At 42.7% G+C, this 26,032-nt stretch overlaps 3 protein-coding genes across 4 annotated transcripts; 1 reads left to right on the top strand and 2 right to left on the bottom strand.

Annotated features, from left to right (window-relative positions):
• Nucleotides 1-501: 501 nt before the first annotated feature.
• LOC310866591 (UPF0524 protein C3orf70 homolog B-like) lies at nt 502-9,244 on the bottom strand (the record flags this gene model as incomplete). Its single annotated transcript, XM_083776251.1, has 2 exons — nt 502-1,380; nt 9,061-9,244. The coding sequence occupies 2 exons, from the start codon at nt 9,242-9,244 to the stop codon at nt 725-727; spliced, it is 840 nt and encodes a 279-aa protein (XP_083632377.1). The 3' UTR covers nt 502-724.
• A 1,286-nt stretch (nt 9,245-10,530) lies between these two features.
• On the bottom strand, nt 10,531-19,140 carry ehhadh (enoyl-CoA, hydratase/3-hydroxyacyl CoA dehydrogenase). Its single transcript, XM_083776591.1, has 7 exons — nt 18,919-19,140; nt 17,448-17,551; nt 17,143-17,312; nt 16,704-16,815; nt 16,135-16,239; nt 12,676-13,020; nt 10,531-12,325 (listed from the first exon to the last, which is right to left on the bottom strand). The coding sequence occupies exons 1-7, from the start codon at nt 18,993-18,995 to the stop codon at nt 11,076-11,078; spliced, it is 2,163 nt and encodes a 720-aa protein (XP_083632717.1). The 5' UTR covers nt 18,996-19,140; the 3' UTR covers nt 10,531-11,075.
• A 1,786-nt stretch (nt 19,141-20,926) lies between these two features.
• Nucleotides 20,927-25,593, top strand: tmem41aa (transmembrane protein 41aa). Of its 2 annotated transcripts, none has more exons than XM_083777324.1 (5): nt 20,927-21,155; nt 22,584-22,734; nt 22,870-23,031; nt 23,326-23,464; nt 23,737-25,593. In XM_083777324.1, the coding sequence occupies exons 1-5, from the start codon at nt 20,986-20,988 to the stop codon at nt 23,955-23,957; spliced, it is 843 nt and encodes a 280-aa protein (XP_083633450.1). In that variant the 5' UTR covers nt 20,927-20,985; the 3' UTR covers nt 23,958-25,593. The 2 variants fall into 2 exon arrangements, with proteins under 2 accessions (XP_083633450.1, XP_083633451.1); XM_083777325.1 differs by having other exon boundaries at nt 20,927-21,152.
• The last annotated feature ends 439 nt before the right edge of the window (nt 25,594-26,032 follow it).

Consider the following 26,032-nt stretch of genomic DNA (forward strand, 5'->3'; position numbering starts at 1 on the left):
TGTCTGACTGATTACACTAAGAATTACCTAATCCACTCATTCTCATCAAGAAGTCTACTTAATGCCTCCTACACGCCACTGTGATTTGGCTGTGCTGCATCGCACTAATGAGAACTACACAAAAGCCTCACACGGTTTCTCTTATCATCCTCTCTGTCAGGGTCAAGCTTGCCATGATTCTATTGGTCCACATGTGAGTTTGATGTGCATGTGGTCTCCTTCAACACTTTATGAAAAGGAATGCAGTAATTTATACCATGCAGGGATCAGATTATGGACAGAGGAGAGAGAGTGTGTGTGTGTGTGTGTGTGTGTGTGTGTGTGTGTGTGTGTGTGTGTGTGTGTGTGTGTGTGTGTGTGTGTGTGTGTGTGTGTGTGTGCGTGTGTGCGTGTGTGCGTGTGCGCGTGCGCGCGTGCGTGCGTGCGCGCGTGCGTGCGCGCGCGTTGAAAAAAGGAGGGAACATTGGTATTCCTGGTCATCTGTGGAAGAAGACATTACAATTCACCAGAGCCAAGCAAAGCCCCCCTGTGGCTTTAGAAAGGGTTGAAATCCATCTGAAATAAGTCCTAGAGTCTTTTTAAATGATATAGTCTCGGTCTGTTCTGTAGATGTGCTCTTGTAACATTTGTGTGACCCATATACTGTAGTTGAATATATACTTTGTTACACGTCAGTGTAAGAACGACCATCGAGCAACAAAGTGTAAATTCATGGGTGGCATGTTTAGACAGTTGTTTCGATCTTTTCAATGATTTCTATCAATGACTTTGAGGGCGATAGCAGAGAGCACTCATCCTGATCCCAGAGGCTGCTGGGGCTTGAGTCGCCATCTGTGCTCAACGCATCATCCCCTTCCTCCTCTGTCTCTTCCTCGCAGGACTCCAGGTAGTGCAGACCCAGCGCATTTATGCCGGAGTCCTCTGAGCTCGATGGAGAGGAGCAGTGGTCCATTTTGGGGCCCTTCGTGTCATCCACAAGACCCGGGTTCTCGTGCTCCTTGTAAACGGACTGCTGTGCAGGCGGCTGCGCCTGTCGCGGCGGTCGTTTGGCGCCGAGAGGCGCCCGAGGGGCGGGGGGTGCAGGCGAAGGAGGTGTGGATGGACGCGGTGGCTCCGGTATGGATGGCGGGGGACGCTGCACGTAGCACATCTTGCCGTTGATGCGCTTGACGATGTAGTCGTCCACAAAGAGGTCCGCAATGACACAGTACTTAGGCGACTCAAGGTGAGGCGGGGACTGGAAACAAGGAGCAATCTTGAGGAAGCGCTCGGCCAAACACACGGACAGGTTCATGGTGTTGTTGTACTCTGACACAACATGAGGCACAGCTGTGCTGGGCAGCTGGCACACGCTGGTCATGGGTTGGTATACATACTTGCCTAAGGGAGGAAAAAGAACACAGAATGAATAACTATGTATGTGTAATGTACAGTATGACATAAACATTATACCAACAGATCATTCCAGTTCTTGATTATGATTGCCTGAACCGTTTTTTTGTGGTAAAATGCTGTTTAAACTGCACACACCTCTGTTCAGGACTTATTGCTTGATTTGATTCTACCGAGAGTTCAAATCAAGTTTAGATCATATAAGCTAGACTGCAGATTAATCTTGTGTTCCAAATTATTGAGTATCCTAGGCAAATCTTCAATTTAATTATTTAAATTTAGATTGTTTTCTAATGTGTAGGTTTGATACGAAATACAGATAATTTGTGTTATATGAAATAAGTGTTAGCTAATGTTATATTAACATTAGATCTTGTTGATGTATCCCCACTAGTTATTACAGTACTGGGGATGCAGCTGTAATGGATACATATGTACTGTACCGTATAGTGTAACTGGGAAACATAAAACATCTAGTTTTAATTCAATTGTACATTTTAAATTTACTTGGTTAAAAACGTACTTAAAAAACGTAGTCAGAAAATGACCATACTGTACTGTCATGTAAAATACCTTTTGGGAAGTGGCCAGTAATTTAAAATATACGGAAGGTTACTTTCCGAAATTGTAACATTTGACAGTGTGAAGCTGCCCGGCTTTTCACTTATGGATTATTTATTGGATTACTTATTCGTGTTATATAATTGATCATATCATCAAAACCTGATTGAAATGGCGAGTGCATCCTTCTTGGCAAATAGAATGGCAAGTAAACAGTGTAGTTGGAAAAGAAAGAAAGAAAAATGTCATTTTGAATGTCATTGTTTGCAGCCCACTGCCCACTCATCAACTAACAACTATGTTGCTTGTAGTGTTTCTCAGATGTGTTCAACTGGCTCCCTGGGGGGAGCGGAGCTACTGTAGGAATTGACAGGCCTACACATTACTTCCTTTCGCTCACTGTCCTTGTCTTTAGTTTACGCCAGGCTGGGGGAACCGCTCAAACTAAATCTATTCCCAGGTTATAGTGATTTAGCCTGAGACCCAGCACGCACGGTTGCACTGCGCTGCACTGTTGCGTATGTAATTTTTCACCTGTACCATTCATTATTGGATATAATAACGTGGTTAATGACCGTGGTACTGACTATAGTATTGATTATGGTTACTGACTATGGTGCTGACTATGATGACTATGGTTAATGACTAAGCCTATACTGACCATAGTTAAACCACCCTTTTCCATCAATCAAAGTAGCTACACCCTACAAATTGAGTTAAACGTGCATGTGCAGAGGAGACACACTAAATCAGGAAGCAGTAAATGTTGATAAAAAGGAGTAATGAGAGTAATGCTCTATTTAATGACAAAAAGTCAATGGTCCATGGTCAAAGTAACAGCAGAGAGTTCAGTCAGATAGATACAGTAGCTGAGACAAATGATGAGCTAAAAGCCCTTGAAGACAGTGTGTTGACATTTAGTGTTTCGCTTTAGTACAGCTAATTGCTTTCATCCAGCTGGAGAGTCAGTTCCTAACAGCAGTGCCTACTACAAGCTCCGTTGCACGACAGTGTCACCCACATGCTGTACATTGCCAATCTATAAGCTCACAAAATGTGTTGCATCTTGCATCAATGAGATGTGAGCTTGTAGTGTAGATCTACTATTTTCAGCAGGCGACACTATAGTTATTATAGTACAATATAGTATTAGTGTGGGGACAGACAGATGTACTTAACTGCACAGTATACTTAGACACAGCATGATAGATGGGAATAAGAAAGATGGAGCACTCCAAGTATCTTTATCTTTGTGTATCTTAAGTTCTTTATGGGCTTGTTGTGAGAAACGGTTTAAAGCTGCTGTGTAATTAGAATTTGCAGTGTGTCCATGTACTCATGTTAGACCATTGATATTAGAAAAACACATTTGACTAGGAGTAATGTTTAGTAGAGAAGAGGCTCAAAATGATTGTAAGCTAAATAATAATATGTACCTTGACATTGCATGGAATCTATAATATAAACTCAATAATTAAACTAGCTATAGTTAGCTACAGTTTAAACTCTAGAAACCTCCAGAAAGCTGGAGAGACTATAGAGTTGTCATTTTGATCTCACTTTATTCTATTATTATTTTAATTTTGCACACTGCACAGGGAGAAACATAACATAACCGGTGGCTGACAGACAGACAGTAGATTACACTGAGTATACAATTCAAGCATCGATATTCATGTGTGTTCTGCCACTCCGTCAAGCCCAATACTTGAGTCCTTGTATGACAATTGTCAGTTGTTTGGGAGTAGTTCTCTCTCTGTGCTCAATCCCGTGTGCGCGTGTGTGTGTGTGTGTCCTTGTCCACTCGCACGAGCGAGTGAGCGAGATCTGTCTCAAGCCCATGCTGAAACCCCTTAAGGGCGACACAGTGAGGGGGTCGACTACCACTGCTCTCCAACCCCCTGCTATCACTCCTCTCCTCTCTCTGCTGGGGCCTGGGCTAGTGTTTGGCCACTGACAGAGCTTAGATTAATGCAGGAGCCGGTTTCTGTGAATAAAGCAGCATGTGCTGCCCTCTCTTTCACCGAGCTTGACATTACTCTGGATAAACCTTAACTAGTCCTGTCAGCCATCAGATTGTGGCCAGGAAGAAATACTGAAACCAATGTTCACTGTAGTGTAGACCTTTTCAGACTGCGACCCCCCAAAATAATCATATCATATCATATCATATCATATTTGAACAGCACAAGCAAGCACAAGCACTGTAGGTTCCACAGATAAAACATTTTGAAAATAGTAGCTCTACAAGCTTATAGCTAGTAGATCTAGTAGATGGCCAATTTTTGACCCGTTTTTATAGTGTAGTTTGTTGATTACTTTTGATGCAGTAATGATTCTTCTTATTATTATTATCATCATCATTATTATTATATATATGTTTTAATCACACCCGTGTGAAGTGAGTGGTGCAACTCCGTGTGGGGGTTTCCGGGGGAGGGGGGGTTCCAGACCCACAGGAACGCACCCAGGGTGCCGGCCTGGTTCCGGTGATCCGCCCCACGTCCGAAACGGTAGAGAAATTACAGAGTTACCATGTGGGGGTCCCCAGGGGTGTGTGTGGGGGGGGGGAGTTCCAGACCCCCAGGAATGCGCCCAGGGGGCCGGGCCGGTTCCGGTGTGGCGCCCATGTCCGAAATGGTTGAGAAATGACAGAGTTACCATGCGGCAGTCCCGCTACTGTACTGTACTGTACTGTCACTGTACTGTACTGTACTGGCACACCCGAAAGCATCATATAGTGTGTTTGTGTGTGCGTTAGGTTGCACACAGGTGGTGAAAAACAATCATGTTGTTTTCGTGCTCAGACCCAGGCAGCCAGCTACCCAGCCACCCACACACATAGCTCCGTAAGAGAGTGGTTGCAAAAAGATTAAAAAGGTCAAATGTTCTTAAATGGGGACCCCCAAAATCATGTGGGGAGACCCCAGGGGGTCACGTTACACAGGTTGAGAACCACTGGTGTAGACCAGCTGACTGTGGACAAGGTTCAACCGATGTACTCAAAATGGACTATTCCCACTCTGTGATTCATCTTTTTACATAATGGTTTTTCACTCACTGTTTTGTTTAGTGATCTCTAATTCAGTCCTCCTTTGACTAAGTAAGCTTCCACATCTTGAACACCCATGGTACCCTATATGTAACCATACTGTATAGTAAGGTCGGCATTCTACCCGACCAGCCACAACTATTTTTAATCATTTATATAATCCAGTAAATCCAACATACTGTAGGCAACATTTTTGTAACTGGTTGACTCAAAACCAAATATTTTAGCTTGTTTTAGATTTGTGTCATGCTTCAATGTTGTTGCTGCAGGTGCCCATTTGGCTGGCTGCTAACGTATTGTCTGCTTCTTTGTGGCTAAATCTGTCCAACAAATGGGGATGAAAACAGACAGAAATAGAATACAAGCAGGCTTCAACAGTGGGACAGTTTGACCCAGCACCAAACTTTCCTGTTTCCCGTGCCCGTTGCATAGATCCAATTCTCATGGTGAAGTTGAACTTAGGCACTTCTACAGTATGTGATGTAAACATGCAGAACATATCTCTGATCATCTCAGTCAGCATTATATTTCTATTTGTTTGAGCCCTGTATACTTTCATTGCTCCTGGTCAGGACTGTATAGCTTTTTTGTGGCCTGGCTGGTGGCCCAGTCTGGCAGTGTGCCGTGGGTGCGACTCCCGATCCCGACGGCCCTTGCTTCATGTCACCCCCCCCATCTCTCTCCCGCTTCCTGTCGGCCTACTGTCTGTCCCTCCGTAAAGATATATAAAATAAAGGTGAAAGCCACAAAAAATCACACTTGTGTGAAGTGATGAGCACTCTTCTCTTATCATGATACATCACATTCCGTGCTCAGCCAATCAAATCATCACTAATGTCAATGTTTGTGTTCACACAGATCCACAAAACTGTGCATAGGAGGGATTAGCGCCCCTCAAAAAATGTATTGGATTTGGTGAACTTTTAAGTTGTCACTGGCCGGCCTTCAATTTGAGAAGACTACTGGGTACAGTGGTAGAAATTACCATGGTACAGTAGTACCCAACTTGAATCAATATGTCCTTTCAGGGTTATGCTAACACAGGTTGACTCACACTGTGGTCAATTTTAGATTGATTGAAATTGATTAGGAATAACCCCTTGAGATCTCGTTTTCTAGGTGGCTCATTAACATATCGATCTGATCTATTGAATGCATACAACAGCATAATGCAAAGTAAAATAAATTCATAAAATAATTACACCAACAAAGGGTAGGAATATAGGAATCTTTGAAGTGCAGCATGATTGATGAGATTGTTCATGGTTGATTGTGGCGCTCTCTTATTAGGATGCTTGGCGATTGTAATCAATTTACAGAGGATTTCCGACCAGGTGGTTCCAGTACAGCTGTGAGCATACAGTATGTACTCATCAGACATGACATATTGGCCGTGACACTAAACAGCTAATTAATGGTAATGAGAGAAACTTTGGCTGATGTTGTCACCATCTGTGAGGACTGCCTCCACCTGCACTGAATTAGTTTTGTCTTTTCTAAAGCAGTGTTTCACTAAAGCTACACCTGAAAACCATATAGGCTTGTCTTGTCATCCCCGATTAGTGTCTTGCAGTGGTTAGGACATGTATTATGAAATAATATTTTAATATTAAGATTTCTTTCCGCCAAACCTTTTCATCAACTGTAAACTCAGACAAGATAATGTAAATACTTATACTTGTAAAATGCTAAATACAGCAGCAAAGTCATTCTCAGCACAATTTCATTCACACATTGACCTTTTGTGTTGGTTTTGCCTGAATTCCCATTAAAGAAAAGTAATTAAAAAAGGCTGTCTAGCACAGTTCCCTTTGGGGTTTTCAGAGTTATCAGCTTCAGAGCAAGTTAGCAGTCCAAGCGACAATGACTTTATGTGCACAATCAAAATTCAATAAGTAGAGGTGTGGAGGTTTGACAATGTTAACACGGTTTTGCATACAACATTCTTATGCATCAGTGGAGCAAAATGGTAGGTTGGAATTACATGAAGAGGCACGCTGCTATACTGTGTGTGGCCTTGGTTTTGCCTGATTCAGCAGACTAGGTCGGCATTTTCCTCATGGTGCATGATTGTTCCATGAGGTGAAACTTTCACATTGAATTACCGTTGAATGGGACATACGGTAATGGTGAAACGCTTGTAAAGCCATACACTATAACTGAAGTCTTTTTTTTAAAGAATATAAAGCAATTCTGCTCAAAGGTTTGCTGAAGTAAATTATTTAATATGCACAAAAGAAGTATATTCTTTGCCAAACTATTTATAAATTGTATATCGTATTTCAAAGATTAGTACTGTGATAGGGTCAAGTATAAATATAATCAGATGATGCAACACTTTGCTGAGAAAAATAAGCCCTGGGTATGGTTTATAATAGACACTGGATATGTCACATCATACATTTGAAAATTGATAGGCTCTGGCTCATCCCAGATGCAGACAGACAAATAAATCCAAAGATTACAATGTGATTCTGCAGTCACACACACTAAGCTGTCACTATACTGACTGGTGACGTTGGCTGTGATTTCCATTGATATGAGATAGGATGAATAGGGACACCAGTCAGAGGTAAGATGGTCAAATTAAAGATCATACAGTGGTCTGGCATGTTTTTAGTCCATTGACGACTACTCATGATATACTTGACATTTCTGCTGACCATTTCCAAAGCATACTGTGGTTTGTTTGAATTTCAAGGATTCCATTCATTCATTTCAGCATGGTATGAAAATCTATTGGACGGAGCTAAGTGGGTAGTTTGGCCCTGCAAGTTTGCAAATTGGAGGTCATAATTATCATTAATGAGTGGAATAATAACTTTTATGTTCACAATACAATTAAGTAAATACACATGACAAATATGTCCTTGACTCTATGAATTAATGAGCTGTATGACAGTATGACTGCTTATTTATTCCTTGGATTTGGAAAATGGTTAATGTTCTGAAACTGTCAATAATTACCCATGTTTATTTATGGAGAAATCAGTAGCTCTGATTCTGCTTGTAGCAAAATCTTAGTTTATTGTACATAACAATATGAACTAATGAAATTAAGTATCTTCCAAAGATGGAAGCCATAGTTTGTAAACACAATAGTATATCTCTTCATTCCTATATCCAACTAAATATTTTATAGTAGCCTACGGTATATAATAATGGTAATAATAACAGATGTATCCGTTTGCAGAAAAACAATCTGTGCAGTCTTGACTCCACTCTGAATGAGGGTTCACAAACATTACACAGAATGTCCTTTCTTTGTTTCTTTAATAGGCCTATAGTGGATTGTGTATATCAAAGCACCTTCAGCAAACATGTTATTCACCTCAAATTAAATGTGATTTTTTTTTGTATTCCTATAGGCTATATTGTGTGACCATGTGCCTATTATGACTGAGTCAATGTTTGCTAAATTGCTCAATAATGTAGCCTATTCATAATCAGACAAGCATCCATAATAGAATAGGCTACAAACCATATTGGAAACGGCATCAGCATATGAATATCAGGATTATCTTTGTTATTATATTGATTCCTACTCACGTGGCTGTCCATAAATTAATAGTTTGCAATATACTACCTTACACAAAAGAAAGCATCGATATTAAACTTCTGAGAGTGTATAGTATAGATTTTCTGTAGGCCTAACTGGAATATTCAAGTATTTCTCTCACGTGAGAGAACAAAGCAAAACAAGCACAGTGTATGTTTTTGTTTTTTAGCCTACTACAATTAAAATTCCTCATATAGCCAAGCCAACGCACACCCTAAACCAGTCCCTGTCTTTGGCGCTGTGCTATAAAAGTATGAATATTGAAATGATAGCCTGATAGGCTATAGCATGTTATTCGTAAACGATGCCATCTGGACAGACAGACTAACAATGCAGGGATTGGAATTCCTGCAGAATAGAATGTTACTTTCAGGAGGGTCAGCTATAGGAGGACATGTCGAAAACGAGCTGGGAGCGTGGTAAAGTATAGGCTACATAGCCATAGACAACTCCGGCGGTGAAATATGGCTGTTCAGATATGCCATATAGAACTTACAGTGACACCATCCCAGATGGCAACACCAGTGCAGCTTGAAGCACTTCCCATGGCTGTGCGTCGCGCAGATGGACAGTCCGTCACAAGGCAAGAAGTCGGGTCTCCCCGCGCAGCTCCTGGCCAAAGCTTGTGCCTCGTCCAACTTCTCATTCTTCGGACACCTATGTGCTCCCGAGGCAGCCATGCCAACATTCCTGGGTCAGATCGAACACCCTGACTATATGCAATCCAATCCACCACCACACATAGAGATCGAGACTGGATTGTACTAGTCTATGAAGCCCGTTAGAAAATTCGGAGAAACTGTGCGTGGAACGGTGGAAGAAAGTAGAGGTGTAAACCCAGAGCAACGTGCTTATTAATAGTAGTCCGACTCCTAAAAAACAGGCATGCCCCACAAAAGTACGAGAGAAACATTTAGCTCAATGAAATTCCAAATTTAAAGCCAGTCGGTGACGCGTTCCATGATCCATCCATGTAGATCTATCCATCTTCGACTTCGCGTCTTGTCGAAAGGGTCTTCTCTGCGCGCTGCTGACGCCGCGCGCGCTGGAAACGAGCATATCGCCTCTCCCAAGTCAACTTCATCACCAAACGGGAGGAGTCCACGGCGGCCAGCTGCTCCTGTTGGGCGCACTCCAAAGTAACACAGCTGTAGATTCCCTGTGAATTAATTCGCCTACATTTGGCATGCATAATCTTGGCTGTACAATTTTTCACCATCAAACAGTGCTGAGTGCTGAATTAAGTTTGAGAAAATACAACTTTACACTCATCAATTACAGGCCGAACCCCATACTTTTGAATTGCATTCTGTCTTTTGAGCTATACTATATTGACTCAGGGATAGTAGATTACATAAATATAATCCAATAATTAACAAAAACGGATAACTGTGCTGTGAACTAATTAGGCTAACATGAACAATTACTATTACTATATTTTAACACTATACTGATGACCTTTAGTTTGAACTAAAGTATTGCATTGTATTGTGCCACCAGGTCTTTCACACAACCTGACAGAATTACATTATGATACACTTGATAAAAAAAAGAAAAAAAAAACCTTTGCCAGTGGCAGTGTGACATCTAATACATACAGGACTGCATCAACTCAGCTATGAGAGCTTGCTTATAACCTTTTTTGTGTCAAATGTTTTCGTTAAGCGTTTCTGATTGCCTAATTGTTTTGTAAAATATATTTTTGCACTATCAATGTCCCATTAAAGGTAGGGAAGGGATTTCTTATAATAGCTGGTAGATAGACAGGGAGACCAGTTTCTAAACAAACAAAACTACTTTTAGTTGAAGTTTAGACAATAGAATAGCCTATAAAATGGTCATTTGTGCAGCTAAATATTTAACAGTAGATTAAATCCACAATCAAAATCATGAGAATATATAATAAGGTATGTACCGGTATGTGTATATTCAGACAACTTTCAAAAATAATTATTTATTAAGGCAACATGAGAATAGGTTTGTTTGCATACATGATTTGTACATATTATAGACATTAAGATCATAGAGTGCTAGCCAAATAATGGCAATGCAGCAATGTAAAGTATACTAACTGTGTACAGTTTGCATTTGGATTGATGGTTAATAATTGGATGTCTTTTTTTTTTATATCAACATGTCAGTAAGAATCTGAATCATCCAGCAGCCTATAACTCTACCACTAGCATGAATCTTGAGATATTAGAAATCGCACAAAAGGTCAAATATAATAGCCTGCAGTTATACAGTCAATGATGATTTTATACTGTATAATATGAGATTAAAGCTGATATCTTAAATTTGGTTTAACCCCTTTTGGTGTTAGCATTATGTTATGCTTTAGCTATTGAAAAATAGCAGATCTACACCGATCACCGAGTGTCGCGCTATACGAGCTTGTACGTCTGCTATATTTTTTAAATCGAAGAACGACTGACATAGAAACATAGCTTTTTCAGAAAACTGTCAGGATGTAGAAGACATTTTTAGAATCTGATCTCAGGTCAGAATGGGTTAAAGTTGGCTGCGGAGCCCCTTTATGATCTCCTTCCACTTCTGGATAGGGGGGCTGCCGTTGGCCACCAGCCTCCTGAGCAGACTGCTGGGCTCCAGGTAGGGCACATCTTGGTGGACCTGGTGGTAATGCTCCAGCCTCTCCAGGACCGCCGCTAATCCCACCATGCTTGCATAGAACAAGGGACCCCCGCGGTGCCTGGGCCAGCCATAACCAAACACGTAGATGATGTCTATGTCTTCGGGCCCTGCGGCTATGCCGTCCTCCAGGATGCGGAAGCCCTCGTTGATCAAGCCGTAGAAGCAGCGCTCTAGCACCTCCTGCGGGTCGACGCTGCGTGCCACCAGGCCATGCTGGGCTCGGTACTCTTCCAGAAACCTGTGCAGCCTTGGGTCAGACCTGGGCGTTCGACCTCCAGGTCCGTCATAGACGTACCAACCTCTGCCTGTTTTTTGACCAAACCAGCCCTGCTCGCAGATCAAGTCCGCCAGAGGGCTGTACCTGCGCCCTTGCCGGACTCTCATTGGCTGCCCCGGTGCCACGTCAGGCCCTGTCTGCCCATCTTGCTTCCTGATCCTCCAGCCCACGTCCAACCCAGAGAGGTCAGACATCCTGAACGCACCCATGGCCATGCCAAACTCCTCCAGCACCCGGTCCACCAGCTCAGGGGTCGCTCCCTCCTCTAACAGGAAGTTGGCTTGCTCCAGGTATGGCTTCACCATGCGGTTGCCCACAAACCCTGGACAGTTGCCCACAGCCACACTGACTTTACCCATCCTCTTTCCCAGATGCATGGCAGTAGCCACCGCACTGGGGCAAGAGCGAGGACCGTACACCACCTCCAAAAGCTTCATGACGTGGGCCGGAGCAAAGAAGTGCATCCCCACCACCAGCTCGGGTCTGCTGGTTCGAGAGGCCAGGCGGTCCACGTCTAGACCGGAGGTGTTGGTGCACAGCAGGGTACCGGGTTTGCACACAGCGGAGAGCTGCTGAAACAGCTCCTCTTTCAAGGTCATGTCTTCAAAAACGGCTTCAATGACGAGGTCAACATCTGCCACAGCCTTGAGGTCAGGGCTGTACTGGACCAAATCCAGGGGAGAAGCCACCCCGCGTCTCTGAGCCCCGCGCTCCAACATATCCGTCACCGTCTGCTTAGCCTCAGCCAGCTGCTGCTGCGTCTCCACGGCAACCACAGATATCCCAGTCTGAGCCAGAGCAACTGCAATACCTCTTCCCATGGTGCCCAGGCCTGAGGGACAGACAACACCAGGTCAGGATGTCAATCTCCTCCACATTGACTTGTAAAACACATCATAATCAAAACATCTGTTAAAGATATTAATAATAAATAAATGTATACATAATTAGGAACAGAAATATATATATATTTTGTGTAATATGCACTTTACGGATTAAAATGGTGTTCACATATCCAGATTGTCTAACATCCATTCTCCTCTACTGGGTGCCAGCGTTTACCCACTTAAACCCAGTTTGACTGTAAACGAAAAAAATATATAATTTCTAATGAGGATAACTGGATAAATATAAGAGTTAAGAGAACAGAAAATTCCGTTAGCCTGGAGACAGTCACAGTACCAATGACGGCTGCTTTGCGGACAGGTACAGGCTGGCTGGTGTCCCAGTGGGCTCCACTGGGCATCGTCCACCTGCCCACAGTTCTCTGTGCAAAGAAGCAGTACTGCAGGGCCCGAGCCTGGTCAGAGTTGAAGAGGGTGGCCATCAGTTCCCTCTCCCGCTCCATGCCCTCTGGGTATGGCAAAGTGGCGGCGGCCGTCACTGCCTGAATGCACGCAATTGGAGCCGCGGCTCCACGGGAAATCCTGTGCACCCGCTGCATCACCCCCTCAATCAGAGCATCAAGGTCTGGGGGAGCAGGACACGGACGTGTGCTTAGACGACGGTGGCCATCTACGGATTGTCCTGAAATCGGGACATTAAAGAGCAATCTGGAGTTAAGTGTGAAACAGAAAAGTGCTGTATTAAAATGAAAATTGTAGAATGGAAATTGTGTAATTGCTCAATGATAAATACACAATTGTCATGCTACGGTTTTCGCTTTAATACAGGAAAGTATGTCAAACTCCTGTCAGCATTTTACAATGTTTTAGAGAGCGCTCAGTGGAGCAGGACTGTTGGTGATCTTTCAGGCACAATCATCCACTCAACTTCCCAAGCACCCCAATAGTTTCTTCGAGTACAGGGAACTGACAGACCATTTCCTGGATAATCAGAGTCCCTCTCCACCAGAGCACTGTTACAGTTCACAACGCAGATATGGAATGAAGTGAAGAGGCTATCATTTGGTCCTTAGGCAAAATAGCTGTTTGGTAAAAAAGAAAAAGGACCATAAATTGCACTTCTGTGATGCACAAGTCTGTGAAAGGGGGTACAGGACTGGATAAGTCGTAACGAGGGGGACTACGTGTGAATACATTTTAATACCAGAGCCAGAAAACTCAACACAGCAGAAAACTGTCTGTCAGCAGTGATTTAAGCTGGGGAACAATGAGAGAGAAAGGGGATGACCGCTCGGCTAAAACCTTGTTAAAAGCATCTTAATTCCCTTTCCTGTCTCCTCTGACATGATTACATGAGACAGCACTCAGATCCCTCTGCAGCTCCATTGAATTACACTCGTGGGTCTGGGCCAGAAACTGGGTCAGCATGGCAATGCTTAAAGCGACAGCAGCCAGGGATGTGCAGCGATTGATTGATGTATGGCTACCATTAAGGCCATTAACAACTTTATCAGGCATCTCATCGTCAACAGAAAAACAGGGGAAAGAGCACTGTGTGAAATGTCAGCTCCGCTTATATTAAAAAACACCCGTGTGAAATGAGGGGCGCTCTTGTTATCGTACATCAAATGATGTTATTTAACCATGATACAATGTTTAAAAAAAACCATTCGATATATTTAATGTTTGCCTTCGACGTCAATGGCGTTTAATGTTTTGATGTTTTATTTACGTCATATTTAGTGGAATTATCAGTTTATCATACATCATCTCATACTTGCCATTGGCCAATCAGAATGCATGTTGCCTGTGATTGGTTAGCTGATTTTCTCGTCCACATACGACGTAAATTATTCCTTCATTGTCAATGGTGTTTAATTTACGTCATATTTAGCAGAATTTTGACCTAATTTCTACGTCCATTGTCAATGGCAAATCTTGAGATGTGTGTGGACAAGATTTTGTGGACATTTCACCTGAATTCCCCTTTCATTGTCAATGGCAAATCTTGAGACGTGTGGGGTCAAAAGCTGTATATAGGAGGGGCTAGTTAGCGCACCTCCAAAACCACACCCGTGTGAAGTGAGGGGCGCTCTTAGTCTTATCATACATTATCTCATTCCAGCCAATCACAATTTGCGTCCTCGACTTCAATGTTTGCGTTTACACAAACACTCAAAGCTGACCATTCATTGACAATGGTATTCAATGTGCACAAGCCCTCAAAGCTGGACATAGGAGGGGCTAGTGCCCCTAAAAATACATTGTGTAATGTACCATACGATGTCCAGTGTGATGCTGTGTACTCTATGGGCAGCAAATATTGCAGTGGTTAATCTGTAAATGGTTGAACTGTCGATGGATTTGTTGGGAGGGCTGGACATCACGACAGATGTAGCAGGCAGATGTTGCAACTATTGGGTTAAAATGTTAATCTCAAATCAGTCTGTGTGCACATGCATCTATACAGCACATGCCCTTGTGCCAGCCTCAGTGTTGTGTTACACATGTGCTTTAAGTGTAATGAATACAGAATCCATTAGTCCTTTCTCCTCTATGCATCCCAGTGACATTACTGAGACCACTGACTCTCAGAGCATTGACCATTGTGGTTAGTAGTAAGTAAATCACATTTTCTATCAGCATTTAACACATTTGTTAATCAACTGTAAAATCTGACATATAGCAGATAATCTCCTCCGGTTTAGTTTTCTAACTCCTCAAATCTCCAGTATGTAGGCTCTTGGCATTTTTCAATCTGATTCACTGTAAGCCTAAGCTTTTCTAACAACACAACACACACATTCTCTCCCACTCAAAAAGTCAGCTTGGCAGTGCAGTGTGGAAGAGGAGAAGAATGATTATGCAGTCACTATTGGATACGGATTCAAGATCACATCCATTACAGCTAAGAAAAATATATAATCGATCAATAACATTTTACACAGGAAAGGTCATTTATGCCTTTGAGCCGAGGCAATAAAGGATTCTGCCTGAGATGCGTCAGCAAAACAGAGATTTTTCCTTTTCAAATAACAGGAAGCACATTAGCTGGAAACGTTTTTAATATAGGATGTCAGTGCCAACTGAGCTACTGGTAGCCAGGAAGAATGTTCTCAACATAAAGCATCTACTGTAATAACCCAATGCCCAGGCTATATCCTGCATTGTGTACATTTAATTCTGTTAAATGATTTTGAATAATTTGCTTCACACAAGGAATGGATGAGATACAAAATCAAGGGAAAAGAGTGCAACATATTTAAATAAAGAAAGGGGTAAAAGCGCTTAAATGACAACCAGCATTATTGTTCTTCACAGATTAATATTGTGTAGCATGTCTGTGTGTGTGACGGATATTCTTTCTCCTGAACCCCACGGCACCCTTTAGCAAATCATATACCAGCCAAATCAAAGAGAGTCAGAAATAAAAGGCTATCCCAATCTAAATTAAGGGCGGGCAGGCAGGGGCCCATGATTAATATTCCAACAATGTTTGTCTCTATTCGCCCTCCTGAATAATACAGCAACAGCGGTGAAGAAATCAGAGCACATCTGACAGAGCCATGAAACATTTATCTATGGTGTGGTGGAGGTTCTGCCTGCCGTGTTCTCTTCTTCCATCAGGCTGTCCCAGGGGAACACGGTTAAACTGGACTTTGTTAAATACCTGCTCTGAGGCCATTTTCTGGGCTCTTTTCCCTTTTGAGGTGAAATCAGTGGACAACATTTGTGTATCGGTGCCGTCCTTCTTGATTAAAAGAACACTGAAGGAGGGCATAGCTTTTCCTCTCACCTGCAATACTCAGGGCAAACTTCACGGCCACCTGAAGCGTGTTTTCATCTACAACCTGGTCAACTATTCCCAGCTTCAGAGCCTCAGCAGCTGTCACATGGCGGCCTGTAGAAGGCATGAAAGGTTCATTAGAGCAGTGCTAAGAAAGCCTACCATATTATAGTCCTGGGGAATTCAGTTATCTACTACTAAAGGGCATTGCATTCATGACAAAATAAATGAATGAATACTCCCCCCTGCTGGACATCAGGATACACTAGAGATATATTGTTGACAAATAGCAGTAGAGCACTTTACTGTACAATTACATCAACTTTACACAGATATAGTTGATACTGATAGAAATAATCGACATTTCATTTGAGAACATGTGTATGCAAACAGTTGCACACTGTGCACACATATCTTCAGCAACAAAACATAAGCAAAATCTGCAGTTAATGCCATTTTTATATTTCTAGCAGAAGCCAAGCAGGCATTAATGATAGCACTTCTTCACACCATTATTGTCTGTGCTCTGTATAAAAGTGGCTTTTGTATAATCAACTCAGTGAGTAAGACTATGATACCTGTGGTGATGAGCTCTAAGGCAGCCGGAACCCCAATGAGCCTGGGAAGACGCTGGGACCCCCCAGCAGCGGGCAACAAACCCAGAGTCACCTCTGGAAGGCCCAGTCGAGCCTAAGAGAACACAACATAAACATGCACAGTTGCACACAAAATCTTCTTGATTGAACATTGTGAATAGCGTAGTCAGAACCTTCCTCCACTTGTTACATTTTATTATGTTCATAGCCCTGTCTATTTTGTGCTTTGTTGCACATTTGTTTTTATATTCTAAACTTGTAGATATTGACAACATGGTATGTATGTGTGTGTGTGTGTGTGTGTGTGTGTGTGTGTGTGTGTGTGTGTGTGTGTGTGTGTGTGTGTGTGTGTGTGTGTGTGTGTGTGTGTGTGTGTGTGTGTGTGTGTGTGTCATAGAAAGTGAGAGAGATGTAAACAAACTTTGGAATGTGCAATGCGATAGTGACACCCAAGGGCCAACTCTAGACCTCCGCCAAAAGCCATTCCTTCTATGGCTGCCACCACTGGCTTGTCCCCTGCCTCTATGGCGTGAATCATCGGTACCAAGGGAGGGCCAGACATTGGACCCGCAAACTCCTTGATATCTGCTCCTGTGTCCCAAACACAAACCAAGGAGCTAATAAGGAACAGAAAAATAGCAGGACCACCAGAACATTTGAAATATGTGACAAATTTGAGTTGTAATATTTGCATGATGTTCTATAGAATCAGAAAAAGCTTATTACCGCCACAGAATTTCCCATTCTTTCCACAGATGACCACAGACTTCACATTTGAATCGCTGAGTGCTCTCTGCACTGTATCAACGATGCCCTGCCTCACCGCAGCACTGCAACGACAGTTTAATATTCATGCTATTGATTAGAAAGACTGTGCTCAGTGCTGCTCCAACATGGTGCTTCAGAGTGGGACCTCTGAGAGACAACTAAGGCCAGGTCACCTAATGAGCCAGGTCTTTTAGAACAGCCAAAAGGATGCTGCAACAGGGCCTTCGGCCTGTGGCATTTCCTCTGTGCTGCTTGTCACATGCAGAAGAACAGGACAGTAAAAAGCCAATGAATACGGTTTCCTTTTTAAAATTGAACAAGTCAACATCCCAACCCAAATAGAGTTGTTGTTGTTGTTTTTAACTAGGAAAGTCAGAATAAAATCTGTTTGGCTGTCACCTTTGAGCATTTGGCCTTTTGGGTAAAAACGTGAACACACATTTAAAACATTATAAAGTCCTCTGTCCATTACTTGGAGATTTATTGTCAAACAACCTTGTTTTATATAGTTTTGATTGATTGATTGATTGAAATATTTATTAACAGTTTGTAGAATTTACAGTACATTTTAAGCACAAACTCAATACAAAGACTGTTAACTGTGAGTGGACGACCCAATTAAGCATTACACTTGTTTACAACAGGGTCCACATTGTTCAATTCATCAAAACATTTAGAGACATACAAATAGACACTTCTATGTAGCTAAAGAACAGAACAGGAATTCATCATATAGGAAGCAAAAAGGGAAAAGATACATATACAGTGAGGGGAAATGGGGTGGGGGGCAGGGGGTTCCAGATTTTACAGAGGCCAGTTTCGAATTGCAGCCATCCGTAGGTGCCCTTTGAGAGCGGTTTTGAAGGAGTCAAGGGATTCACATTGTTGGTAGGGCGTTCCACATTTTGGTGGCATAAGAGCGAAAAGAATTTAGTCCCTTGTTTGTGCCGAATCTGGGTTGTACATGGTTTGTTGCACTCCCTCTGGTGTTGTGGGTGTGGACTTCGTTTACATTAAGGAAGTATTTAGACAGGTACATGGGTATCTTGGTGGTGTATCGAATCTTGTGGACCAGACCCATTGCAAGATGCTGTACTCTGTCGTCGACCCTAAGCCATCCCAGCCTGTCAAAGTGGGCAGGGGTGAGGTGGGTTCGGGGGGTGAGGCCAAGTAGGAGCCTGACCAGTTTGTTTTGAGAGGTCTGGAGCCTTGTTTTAAGGGCTCTTTAGTTTTTAAGTTACTCTTTAGTTTGCATGATGTAGGTTAGCCCTGGTCCAGTGCTTACAGCGAGTCTATGTCATCATGGTGTGACATGAAATTGAAACATAGAGCTATTTGTAAAGATTCATGAAGCAAGTGTACAAGAAAGAACACGACGCGGTCATAGCCTCGGGCACTCTCGTTGATCTCTCGACAGATGACAGCTCACCTTAGCGCGTTGACAGGAGGATTCTGAAGAGTGATCACTGCAACAGTTCCCGAAGAAACCAGAGTATATTGAGCCATCGTCTCGACAAAAGCATACAAATGCTAAAACGTCCTTTGGTCGCAGCTTGTTGAACTTCGGAACATCTTTGGCACTTTCACCTTTGCCATAGTTTAATTGTTAACTTAATTAACCAGGAAGAAATTGAAATGGGATGTTACGTCATTACAGCTGCTGAGTCCCACTTCTTATCTTGTCCCCCTCTAGTGGACTTTATTCCCGTTCCGCCAATGGCACCAGTCCGAAGTTGCCATGTCCTCTGATTATAAGTCATTTTGGGCTCGTTTTTCTGTCAGTTACAAATATTATATTGGTATGGGAGGGGAGGGGAGGGGAGAGGGGGAGATTTGTGCCTGCTCTCTTTCTATGCCTACACGTCTAATATTAATACAAGTTTTTATGATTGAGATTCATGATTTAATCAATCACTTACTTATACAGTTGTGATGTTGCAGGATCTGCATACACACAAAACGTTCTCAGATTTGTTTTTACTTAAGCAAAAGTAGCAATAACACAATGTAGGAGATTGATTGATTGAAATATTTATTAACAGTTTGCAGAATTACAGTACATTTCAAGCACAAACTCAATACAAAGACTGTTAACTGTGAGTGGACGACCCAATTAAACATTACACTTGTTTACAGGGTCCACCTTGTTCAATTCATCAAAACATTTAGAGACGTACAAATAGACACTTCTATATAGTTAAAGAACAGAACAGGAATTCATCATAAAGGAAGGAAAAAGGGAAAAGAAACATATACAGTGAGGGGAAAAGGGGGGGGGGGAGCGGTGGGGGGGTTCAGATTTTACAGGGGCCAGTTTCGAATTGCAGCCGTCCGTAGGTGCCCTTTGAGAGCGGTTTTGAAGGAGTCAAGGGATTCACATGTCTTAATGACTGTTGGTCATTAAGACATGTGGAGAGAAAATGGTTACCAGCAGTCTGAGCAGTGTGGGCAGGGCATCAGGCCTTAATATCATTCTGAGGGGCAGAAGGCCAAACTGAGGGTTTAAGTGGTTAATTAATTGATGTGCTGCTGGGTAACTTAAAACACATGTATCTGGGGGGCGCTGTCCCTCAGAGCCAGGTTCGATTCCCACTGGGGATGCTGTGGGCGCTGGGGGCGTGTTCTCTCCTCCATGTTCAGCACCCATACCCTAGGTGGGGTTGGCAAACTGACCTTTCTGTGTGGAGTTTGTATGTTCTGCCCATGTCCCCTAGGGTAGGTAGTGGTACCCTCACAAAGAACATGCAGTAATCCTCTATACTGCCTCCTTTTGGTCAACCGGGACGCCTGATGGAGACAGAAGTAACTGATTGTAATAACGTGTTCCTTCCACATGCTAGTGCTACGTCCTAACTGGGAAACTCCTGCCAGGTGATAAGAAGTGGCCTGGTCACTCTTCACGTCATGCATTGAAGGAAGCTTGAACTCAGTTCGTGGCTGTCCCCAGGTTGGCAGAGGGAGAGTAGCGCCCAGGGTTACAGTTTAGGCAATTGGCACCGGGTGAAAAATGGGTTACAAAATTGCAGGTGTGTGTGTTGTGCATGCGTGCATGCATGCGTGTGTGTGTTTTATGTCACAGAGGACCAGAGCTGATGACAAGACAAGCCTGGAGAGTGGAGACAATCTGGGATTGGATAAAATAAAATAAGAGGATTTTTTTCTTCCTTTTTTCTGCTGTTTAGCAGAATCTGTCTTGAGACTTTGAGAGATTAGCCTGGAGTGGAGATGATGATCCAAAGTTCTTTATATGCATACTGCACTTTTATTAGTGCCAGACAAGGATGCTATGAAGGTGAACATTTGTTATGCTTTTATTGCTTTATGTTGAGCAAGATGACACAACAAGATGACTGGTTCTTTTGGGCTCGCTTGTTGTTTCCATGGTTGCTTGTTTCTCTCGCGAGACCTGGCAACACTAGTGAGACAGAGAGCTTCGCTAAATTCGATTCGCCTGGTTTAGTGGCTTTCATTTCAAAACAGCCGTCCATCGTTGAATATGCGCTCACTTGTTGGATTAGCTGTGGTCATTGTTGTGGCTACATCGTATTTGTTTCTGCTGTCCTCTTACCTTCCTGCGGGACCTCCACGACTTCGCTCCAGCGTCCAAGAGAACAATGTGGAGGAGGCAACAGACTCTCAGCAGCCCAGTGACAGTGACAGCAGGTGGTGTGTTACTGGTGTTGATTTGCTAATGTTAGCTTAAACGAATGAAACTACTTAGTGGAATGATCCACTCCTGAACAATCACTGTCGTTTACCTTTACTAAGTGTGTGTGTGTGTGTGTGTGTGTCTGTGTGTGTGTGTGTGTGTGTGTGTGTGTGTGTGTGTGTGTGTGTGTGTGTGTGTGTGTGTGTGTGTGTGTGTGTGTGTGTGTGTGTGTGTGTGTGTGTGTGTGTACACGTGTGTGTGTGTGTGTGGGGGGGGGGGGGTTAAAGGTCCAAGGTTGTCTTTATTTGTCTCCCTTGGGAGAAATTTGTCTTGGAGACAGAGTCACAGCTGCATACAAATAACATACACGTTCACATAAGAAAAACACCATGAAACATACAAAATAGAGATATTGCACAGTGCACACATTCCATTGATAAAGTGCAGTTTAGTCAATAAAGTGCATTCGGCAATCTGATTGAGCATTTTCATTGACAGGAGAACAAATGAGTGTTTAAATCTATTATACATATAGGCCTACCGTGGAGTTCTATATCTCCTACCGGATGGCATTAGCTCGTACTTTTGGTACAACACATGCAAAGGGTCGGATACAATATTCCAAGCTTGTCTCAACACTGCTTGTTCAAAGATGGCCTTGGGAGTGATGGGGGGGGGGGGTGTGGACATGCCCATGATCTTCCCAGCCATATTTGCTAGCCTACTTATTTGAGATTTGTACTTCACAGTTAGATTGCCAAACCAGCTGGACATGCCGTATCTTAAGATTGACTCTATACTAGCTCTGTAAAAGGTTCTCCGAAGAGCTTAAGTCTTCTGAGAAAGTGTAGACGCTGGTGTATCTTAGAACACAGTGTTGTAACATGTGTGTGCCAGCTCAGGTCCTCATCAATCTGCACTCCCAGGTATTTATACGAGGGGACCTGTTTGATGTTATGTTCATGGACACTAATCGTATACTGTGGTCTCCTATGGACCTGGGGTCCACTATGACCTCCTCTGTTTTGTTTACATTTATTATCAGATGGTGTAGATCACACCACTCTACGAACTTGTCTACTCGGGTGACGATATAATGATATATTGGGATTGCGTAGCGCACTATCACGCACTCTCGCATCCATATATTTATGATTTATTTTTTCCCCCCACTGGAAAGACAGACATACAGTAATGCATGCACACAGGAACTGTGCACACATTACATTACCAATGTGCATTGTGCGCACATGGCATGTGAGAGCACTTTCTCGTGAATAATAGACAGAGCTGGTGATGAGGAGACGAGCAGAGCTGGCCTTTAATGGAACAGATGCTGCAGAATGATAAAGTCAGACCAAAAGAGATTGTGTGGCTGTGGCCTAGACATGGAAGTTATTACCACCAACCCGTCCTGACTGAATTGATTGTTCTTGTCATTCCAGGCTGAAGTTCCCATCAGACCTGGAGGAGCTGAGGCAGTTGGCAGACCAGCTGCAGTTTTACAAGACGGAACACAGTGGATATGTCCTGCTCCTCTTCTGTAGCGCATATCTCTACAAACAGTCTTTTGCCATACCTGGTTCCTCTCTCCTAGTAAGGCAGTCTTGTCATCTTCTGTAGCTACTGTAAAAGGCTGGTGGTTGGCATTTTGTCTGGTTTTAAATTGTTGTCAACAACATTCTAATCTACACTCACCCATATTCTCTCCCGTCCTGTTATATTGCTCAGAACATTCTAGCCGGGGCTATATTTGGATCATATCAAGGGCTCCTGCTTGCCTGTGCCCTTACCACTGTGGGCTCCACCATGTGTTACCTCCTGTCCCAAGCTTTTGGAAAACAGTACATCGTCAACCTCTTCCCCAATAAGGTCAACATGCTACAGCGGAAGGTAGGGTTGTCGTTCCAGTACCATAGAAAGCTGGGCTTGCACTACAGGAATTGGAATAGAATGGATTCCCCTCTGTATAATAATATGTTATGTGTGTGCATAACATGTATGCACACACGACATTTGAAACAATTGTGCATCACACACTACAGGATACTATTTAGATTATCATGTCTGGCAGAACAATGAATCACCACAGTTCCCCCATCTCAGCTGTCCAACTCACCCGTACAACATTGCCTACGACCTCTGTTTCCACGATTCTACTAGTAAACACGTATGTTTCATTCCTAGGTGGAGGAGAACGAGGATTGTCTATTCTTCTTCCTACTTTTCCTGAGATTTTTTCCCATGACCCCTAACTGGTTCTTAAACATGTCCGCCCCCATCGTCAACATCCCAATCACCTTCTTCTTTTGCTCAGTGTTCATTGGTAAGTACAGTACAGTACAGTACAAGACACAGGTGGACTAGTGTGTCTCACTTCTCCTCTGAGCTGTGAACATTTGATCAACAGCCATTAACATGTCTCACAGTGGAGCAGCCTCATGGCTTTACCAGTTATTAATGTATACCAATTGTGGCACTGTGGCATTGTGGATCCCACTCATGACTTGCATTACAAATCATAGCCTTGTTGGATAAACGTATGGTTAAAATAATGACTACTCTGCTTGCTTCCTTTTCTCCTGTCTGCTTCCATAGGTCTCCTGCCATACAACTTCATCTGTGTCCACACCGGAGCCATGTTGTCCGAGGTATCGTCACTGGATGATCTGTTTTCCTGGGATCGACTGCTCCAGCTACTGGCCATTGCCTTTGTGGCTCTGCTGCCTGGAGCCCTCATCCGTCACTACGGCCAGAGCAGACTCAAGCTGGATGTGCCGCAGAAGAACGCACTCATCACAGATAAGAAGGTACAATAAGTCTGCTTGGAATGGAATGTGTCACCTAGGATTTGTTTGCTGCCTGTATGTCAGACTTGTCAGAGACATGTGTGGCAGACCGTGTGTGTGCTTTAAAGAAAGGAAGATGTTCGGAATTAATCGACAAGCCTCCAGAACACTAATCTGGCACACTTGGTAGTGTCGTGAACACTGAAATCCAAAGCCATCGACCAATGGGATTTTTATCAGTCTTACTTTGCTATTTTGGGGACAATGTTAGGGTTTGGATTGGAAAAGGATGACATTGGATGAGAGACTTGTGGAGTCTTGTGTGTTATCTAATGCATGTGTTTCTTCACCACAGCATCTGTGTGAGCACACTGCATATGCTGTCTGTATTTTATAGGAATTTTCATGATGAGAAATGTCACAAGTTTGTCATTTCTGTTACACTAGTGCAATACTTGCTGTAATGTGAATGGCCATTTATATTTTTGATAAAGTGTAACTTTAATTATTGGGGTTAGACTTTAAAGTGCCTTGGGAAGGGTCATGCAAATTTGATGTTTATTTAAAACATCTACCTCTACTAGTGGATTTCAGATAATTCAGTGGTTATTCTAACTTAAGTTGTATTTTGTGAAAGTAATTTTATCATTATTTTGGCTTAATTGCATGCCATGTAATTAGGACTGTAGAGCTGGGAAATACATCGATATTATGTATATCGATATCGTGATATGAGACTAGATTTTGAGACTAGATTTTGGATATCATAATATCGTTATATCACTATATTATGATATTGAAAGTCCTAAAGTGACTGTTCCTCCTGTTCTTTGCCTTTACCGACAATCTAAAATCTCATTGTGTAAATATTTTGTGAAACAGTCATCCCCAAAATATCGCCAACCACAGTATCCAAGTACTACTACTAATAATAATACCGTACATTTTATTTGTATTGCACTTTTCCTCTTTACATTTGAAACAAATCAAAGTGCTACTTACAAAGTGCTGTATTTGGTCAAAAATATTGATATTTTACTTTGCCCATATGACCCAGCTCTACATGTACAGCAGTATTGTACATCTACTGTACTTGCAGTATATGTATCTATACGTACTGTTTTCTTTTTTTGATTGATTCAATTTGGTTTCTATAGCTTACCTGGAATGTCTTAGGCCTGTTGTATCATGCCTCATGCTGCATTCACATGGAATCAGGCAAGCGGCAAAACCGGCTGGACGGCACGGAATGGTAAAAAGATTAAATATTTTAACATTGATGCTGTCTGCCGTTACCGTCGCTGGTTCTGGCCTCCGTGCTGCCCTGCCGTCCTGTTCTGTTTACCGTCCTGCTCCCGTCCACTAAAATGACGTCCGGTTTGCCGTCTACCCCTTGCCTGATTCCATGTGAATGCCGTATTAATGTTTCTCTTAATTACTTGAAGTCCATTTGCATCTATTTTTCTTTAAAATTGGTCCAGCAGTCTTTACACTATTTGTGTGAATCTATGATCAGTACCGGTACGTTTTTTTAAAAATCCATTTTGAATTGTTGGGCCTTTGGGTGTGTTGTATATTTTTGTCATGTCAGTATTGTTAAACTGATGGCAGTGGTATTTCGTCAATCCTTTGACATTTTATGTCAATTAAAAAACTTTTGATCATACATCGCTGTATTTGTTGCTTTTATTTAAAGACGAAACAGAAAAAGTCCAGAGGCAGTAAAAGCACATTCTTTGAAATACTCTTTATTGCTCAGATCCAGGTTGGTCAGCAATACAGTTCACTCACAACTTAAAACGACAGCATAGCTGTTACCAGATAGACATGGATCCATTGACATGTACTGTACATGGATCTTCTCTCTGTCTAGTACACATTTCACCAATCACCTGGAGGTGTTTCAGACCTGTTGGTTCAGTTCATGGGAAATGTGGGACCGAGGGGGACCCACTAAAGGAAAATCTCCCAATTGTGAAATGAAGTTCAGAAATGGATCCACCAAAAACTACTACTGTAAGTGTGGGACTATGTATAGGAAATGTAGCCTAGTACATACTGGATAACCTATTACAGTTCTCATGCAATCCTTCGCATTTTCTCAC

Source organism: Protomyctophum parallelum (assembly GCF_964188405.1).
Source record: "Protomyctophum parallelum genome assembly, chromosome: 11".
Classification (NCBI taxonomy): domain Eukaryota; kingdom Metazoa; phylum Chordata; class Actinopteri; order Myctophiformes; family Myctophidae; genus Protomyctophum; species Protomyctophum parallelum.